The 6,146-nt window shown below is 39.1% G+C and overlaps 1 protein-coding gene across 1 annotated transcript; it reads right to left on the bottom strand.

Moving 5' to 3' along the window:
* Nucleotides 1–2,122: 2,122 nt before the first annotated feature.
* On the bottom strand, nt 2,123–5,229 carry LOC308701767 (galectin-3-binding protein A-like). Its single transcript, XM_081384193.1, has 5 exons — nt 5,112–5,229; nt 4,587–4,793; nt 4,365–4,496; nt 4,008–4,269; nt 2,123–3,861 (listed from the first exon to the last, which is right to left on the bottom strand). The coding sequence occupies exons 1-5, from the start codon at nt 5,182–5,184 to the stop codon at nt 2,826–2,828; spliced, it is 1,710 nt and encodes a 569-aa protein (XP_081240319.1). The 5' UTR covers nt 5,185–5,229; the 3' UTR covers nt 2,123–2,825.
* Nucleotides 5,230–6,146: the final 917 nt, after the last annotated feature.

Below are 6,146 nucleotides of genomic sequence, written 5' to 3'. Positions count from 1 at the left end.
TAAAATTTCCAGGTCAACCACAAATAATCCCACTACCTTTTAATATCATCCGATAACTAATTCAATGCCGATTTGTTGCTTTGCCCACTTACCACTTCAAGGCCATCTGTAAAACATTGCCAGCTCAACGTGCGAGACGAGTGAGTTGCTTGAACATACACAGCAAAGATTCTAGAGCGCTACGCGCGTTTGATATACACAGTTACCATATTAGGAAAAAGGGGCGGGCTGATGCTGACCGATTTATTACACATCCAGAAGAATACATTTGAGTCGTTATAGGCTCTGGTATATTATGGAGCATAATAGGAATAAAGTTGTGACAAAAAAATTATCAGGGAGGAAAAATCTGAGGGGGCACGTGCCCCTCACTTTGAATGGGCATGACGCCACTGGCTGCAGGAATGAATCCCAATCCTTAGAAATTAGATTGCATTTCTGTACTTCTGGTTCAATTGTCCCAACGTCAACAAGTACTAAATGCCTGAAGTAACACAAACTCAAGATTTTATTTGATATTTTGTTTATAGAACATACCACATAAAATACAAAAGTAAAACCCCATTCCTGAAATGTAAATGTGCTAGCTGGGTCCAAAAGAGGGGTATGAGCTCTGGACAGTTTTAAATTTTATGAGGACCTTTATGAGGATCCAATAAAATCTAATTTCAGTTTTATTAAGATTACCTTAATTAACGTATTATTAACTTTCTCTGCTGTTGTCTTAAAATTAATACTTTGGGACTGGCTGACAGTACATCTTGACATTTGTCTGACCATGGTATTGAAAGATCTCTGGTAATTTATTCCAACCAAAATGCAACGTCTGCCCAACGTTGGAGTTTGATGGAAAGACAACATTGTGCTTTGATGTTAACCTGATTGTCGTCTCCAACTTATATTTGACGTCTGCCCAACGTTGAAGTCCAACGTCTTGATGATACTTTGACATTAAAGGTCCCCTATTATGCAAAATTCACTTTTGCATGCTGTTTGGACATAAATGTGTGTTGGCAGTGTGTGTACACAACCAGCCAATAGTGATAAAAATCCACTCACTCCTTTTTTATTAATCCCCATAAATCATCAGCAGTGTCTCACAACGACCTGTTTTCACTTTCAAAATAATGAATTTTTATTGCTAAAATAAATCAAAAGTTTAAAATCAACAAACATATTAGAGAAATCATTCAAGAATGAATAACATGAATTTTAAAAAGAGACTTGATAGAATTAATAGATTAAATTAAACTAGCTTAGAGCTTAACTCTTTGTAAACAAAAACAGATCAAATATGTCCCTTCCCCCTTTAAAGCATCCCTCTCTTCTCTTCCCTGCTTGTGCCTTTTTCTCCACAGCTTATTGGGTACTTATCAGCATGCAACAGAGATCTCTGGAAGCTTTGTTTATGGCAGGGAGTTCCTGGAAGCGATATTTTTTTTCCCAGGATGGTAGGGGAAGACTCATTAATATTCATTAGGGAAGTCATCACTGATTGGTCTGATGACCTACCCCTAACCCCGCCCCTAAACCTACCCGTCACTGGGGTCTATGTGATGACCTACCCCAACCCCGCCCCTAAACCTACCCGTCACTGGGGTAAAGACCAATCAGTGATGACTTCCCTAATGAATATTAATGAGTCTTCCCCTACCCTCCTGGGAAAAAAAATATCGCTTCCTGGAATGGCTCTTCTTCATGTGTCCCATATATGGACTAAATGTGCAAAGGGCGCCCTCTGGCTGCCAGTATGGACTGAAAACACAGTACATCAGAGTATCCAGCGCTTATAATGATTACATCGGCCCATTTTTTGGTTATAATTTCAATAAATATTATTCCTCTCTATAGAAATCTGACATAAACCTATGAAATCTATCAATATTTGTCAAAATCTGCACACTTTTGAGCTAAAAGCCCTGAGGGACGTTGTTTGGTCAAGCGCTTTCATGACGACAGCACAGGATTTTTTTTTTCTGAATGGGAGCGGCTGACGGTCACGCTCATAATTCATATTAAAGGTATCGACTACTTTTTCTATTACATAACTCCTGACACAAATTAAGACATAACTGTCCCTATAAATTTCTCAGAATAAAATAGTACTCAAATACTGAAACTTGAGTCTTATATTATTTTAATGATGTATAGTTTGTCAAGGTAATAACATTACATATAGTAACTTTAAACTATTTAAACAAAGAACGATTCAGTGCGCCGGCATCCTCATGACGGATAACAGTTACGCACTTCATTCTATATGAATTGTCTTTCACTCCGACAAATCAAAACATGGACTCTGGTCTCCTTCCTCGCCCTCACCGCCACGATCACTCGAAGTTGAAGGTGGTGTTTCTGGTTCTTCCATCTCGAAACAAATTAACAAAGTTCAAGTGTTCTCAGTGGAGGCAGGCAGCAGAGCGAAAGGCAGAATGGGAGCACGCACGGTCTTCTTGATCGCTTGATTCGCTGGGCCAGCTTCATCAAACCTGGTGACAGAGCCATCTACCGCTCTGGCAGTGATTATGTGGGTTTGGAATGATTCGTAACATTTTTATAATTGTAACGAGTAACGATGCAGCACATAAAAAATGTATCGGAGTAAAAGTATTAAACTCATCAAAAATATGTACTGAAGTAAATGTGGAAGTAGGAGAAAAAAATAATACTCTAGTAAAGTACAGATACAGCCTTTTAGTACTTAAGTAGGCTACAGTAGTGAAGTAGTTCTACTTCGTTACTATACATCTCTGGATTCGATTTAATAGATTTGAATGAACTGAAATGGCTGAAGTAAACTACATTAGCCAAATGTAACTGTGCAGTCAGATATATTCTGGACGCACAACAAATCTAAAACTGTATTCATCAGGACAGGGGTTAGGCAGACCCATACTGCTGTTGGTTTGAATCACTGCCAAGCTGTTTTTGAATTCTTGGACATGAAAGACATTGTTTTGATTTTTACAGGTGAGAATCAATCTGTTGCTGAAGCGAATGGTGTTAGTGTAACTGTACTGGTTACTATTTGAGAAGAACCTTGCAACAGGAAAAGATTTACATGAGACACCATTGATAGAGCATTCTTGAGCATTTCGAAAAACCTGGGCTAGCCACTGGACCTTCTTCTCTTTGTAAAGAGCACTAGGGTGTGCAGGAGTGGAGAAGGGTTCGATTCTGTTATTTTGGCCATAGTTGTAGTTAACGTACAGGTAATTGTTGGTTGTGTCATTGACAAATAGACTCCACTCATCATCAGTGTAGATTCTGGGCAGATAATCATTACTCATGTTGTCCATTTTATTCCTGATCTTAGAGAAAGGCAGAGCATTGAACTGAAAACCTCTGAGCAGACCAGTTAGGTACAGTTTCTCATGATTCTGATGGAGAACACTTGAGGAAAACTGTATTTCATACAGTTTATCCACTGGGATCAAGAGGAAGCGGATGTGATTCAGGAGGCTGGCCTGTTGTTCTGAACTAATTTCATCACCTTTGTCTTGGATCCATCTCTCCAGAGCTTCAAGAAGAAAAGCTTCATCCTTCACAACCAGGTCTGAGCGCTGCAGTAGAGCGTCCATCATGTGAAAGGAGATGGTGCTCCACAGCGGAGAGCTTATGAGGAACTCACAGTTCCAGGAGAGATACTGAAGGACATTCTCCTGCAGAACAAGGTCACCTGTGCGGACGCCATAATCGTACATTGATAGCTGTGTCCGGAAGGTGTTGTCTTCAGGAAGGAGGGAAGTGAAGATCCTGCCAACATCCTCCATAAGCGTCTTCACTCCGAAGATAAATGACAGATGATGGAGACATTGAGCCGAAGTGATGGAAACATCAATCCGACGAGTGTACAAATACCTGAGAAAAACAGTTCAGACACTGTAAGCATCTATCACCCATAATATATTGAGTAGAATTATGATATTCACTATTCAAAGCAACACTCTCGATTAATTGAGACAATTGGATTGAGCTACGAACTGAAGTGATCTTCAGAAACGTACCTGAGAAAAGCAGAGACATGAGGATGGCACGTCTGGCTGACATCCACTGTGAGGTTTCTGGACTCATTTGTTATGTTTAGTTCTGGATAAATCATGAGGATCATACGGTGCACACAAAACGCCAACTCTGCCTCTTCACTGAGGTCTCGTACATTAATGCTGAAATCACAACCATCTCCACTGTCAAACAGAAGACCAAGATCATCAGACAAACCCAGACTGTTATCCACAGAGAACTGAAGATCGCTGGTTATGTTTTTACCTGCAAAGAAAATATAATAAAGGAGGTAAAAACAATAGAAATAATAGAAATACAAGTGGACAACGGCAAATATATCTAGTAGTTTAATTTTTTACCAGTATCGCAGATCACTCCTGCATCTTCTTTATGTGTGCAGTCAGTAACACCCCAGCCTTTAAAGTTGCAATCAGACAATGAGCTTTCTGAACCTTTACACTTCATGTCATCCAGCCAGATTGGACCAGAGCCTTGAAAAATCAACAAAATTGTGGTTTAAAAAATAAGACAATTATTGTTATCATAGTGTGTCACAATAAAATGGACTGAGGATCATATACCTTCACCATATTGTCCTCCAGCCGTAGCTGAGATTGCTCCAGGAAAACCCATCTGACGACACACCACTTGTGCTTCGGCCACGTCCCATCCGTCATCACAAACTGTTCCCCACTGTCCATCATGATAGATCTCCACACGACCAGAAGAAGGAAGATTCCCCACCAATCTCACTCTGCCCTCCTGTGTTGGCTGCTTTGGTGTGTAACCTTCATCCAGCAGCAAAAGATTAAAAGGTTAAGAAATTTTTCCCCCCCAAAAAAGAAATGCTCAGAAAGTCAATCACATTTGTTGTTCAACCTCAGCTAACTGTGCATTTGTTGTTGCAACAGGAAGATATATTTGGTTGTAAAATTCCAATAGACCAATAAACGCTGTAGATTACATTTAGCGTAAAAAAAAAATACATTGCAATGTTCACATATTGTAACATTGTATTCATTTTTATAAAACTCACGAACATCATGTAAATACAAATACTGCAAACAATGTATTTTAATAAAAAAAGAAAGAAAAGGTTTACTAACCAAATGGCGTCCAACGTTGTGCTGAAACATGAAGAAACAGTAGAGGCAATAGAAGATACATGATTCTTCTCATGCTGGAAATATTGCAAACAGCAGAGACAGGAACACGATTCCTCAGCTGAATGAGTTACAAAACGTCTTGCCTTTCCTTTAAAAAAGGACCAAATCAGGTCAAATATTGTGAAACTTGTATCAGACGCTGTGTAATCACATTCGAGGGCTACCATGAGTTTCATTTCATCAAAAGGCAACATTTGAGTTTCAAGTTTCATTACTGCAAAACGTGAATTTAAACTGTCTGTCAGCATATTCTGGGCATGCAGTGCGAGTGAGACCAGTCCAACTAAATTCACACAATGCAGAAAGTAAGTTAGAACTAAGTTCATTTAATTTGTTAGCCACCTGTTGTGCCAGTCACAGCCGAGGAGGCAGTTCCCAGCCTTCAGTGCCTCTGATCATGGACAAGAAGGACACACGCTTGTTAGAAAGTTAGAAAGCCTGTTCACTGTATCTCTAGCAAAGGCGGTTGAGCACTGCTTGATTGTGATTTGAATCTTGATCACCAAGTAAACTCAGTTGTCAGATATTACATCAGGGTTCCCCAGACTCGTGGTGGAACTGCAAGGGGGTTCGTGAGTTTAATGAAAATCTATTAAGAAATTAAATAACAAAATAAAAACTCACTTCAAAAGATAAAAAGATCATTTGTTTAATTGCTAGATAATGGTTAGATATGCAGTGCTGCAATTTTGTGAAAACACTTGTTAAAAGCTAAATGATTTCTGTAAACCCAGCATTCAAATGCTGTGTTGGGTCTCAGTTTTGTTATCAGTGATATCACATGACTAGTGCGGTAACATGACTAGTGGCTGGTCTGTGAGCGTGATTCCTTAAACCTGTAGGACGTATACTGTATATTAAGATGTAGATTTTTATAAAAATGAACAAGAAACGAAAGAGGTAGTAGGGTAAATAAATTATGAATAATTTACTGCCATTGTGAGAACAAAATATAATCATGTAATCACTAAAAAA

This window comes from Scardinius erythrophthalmus, assembly GCF_964197995.2.
Source record: "Scardinius erythrophthalmus genome assembly, chromosome: 1".
In the NCBI taxonomy this organism is placed as follows: Eukaryota; Metazoa; Chordata; class Actinopteri; order Cypriniformes; family Leuciscidae; genus Scardinius; species Scardinius erythrophthalmus.
This window is presented reverse-complemented; position numbering and strand designations above follow the sequence as displayed.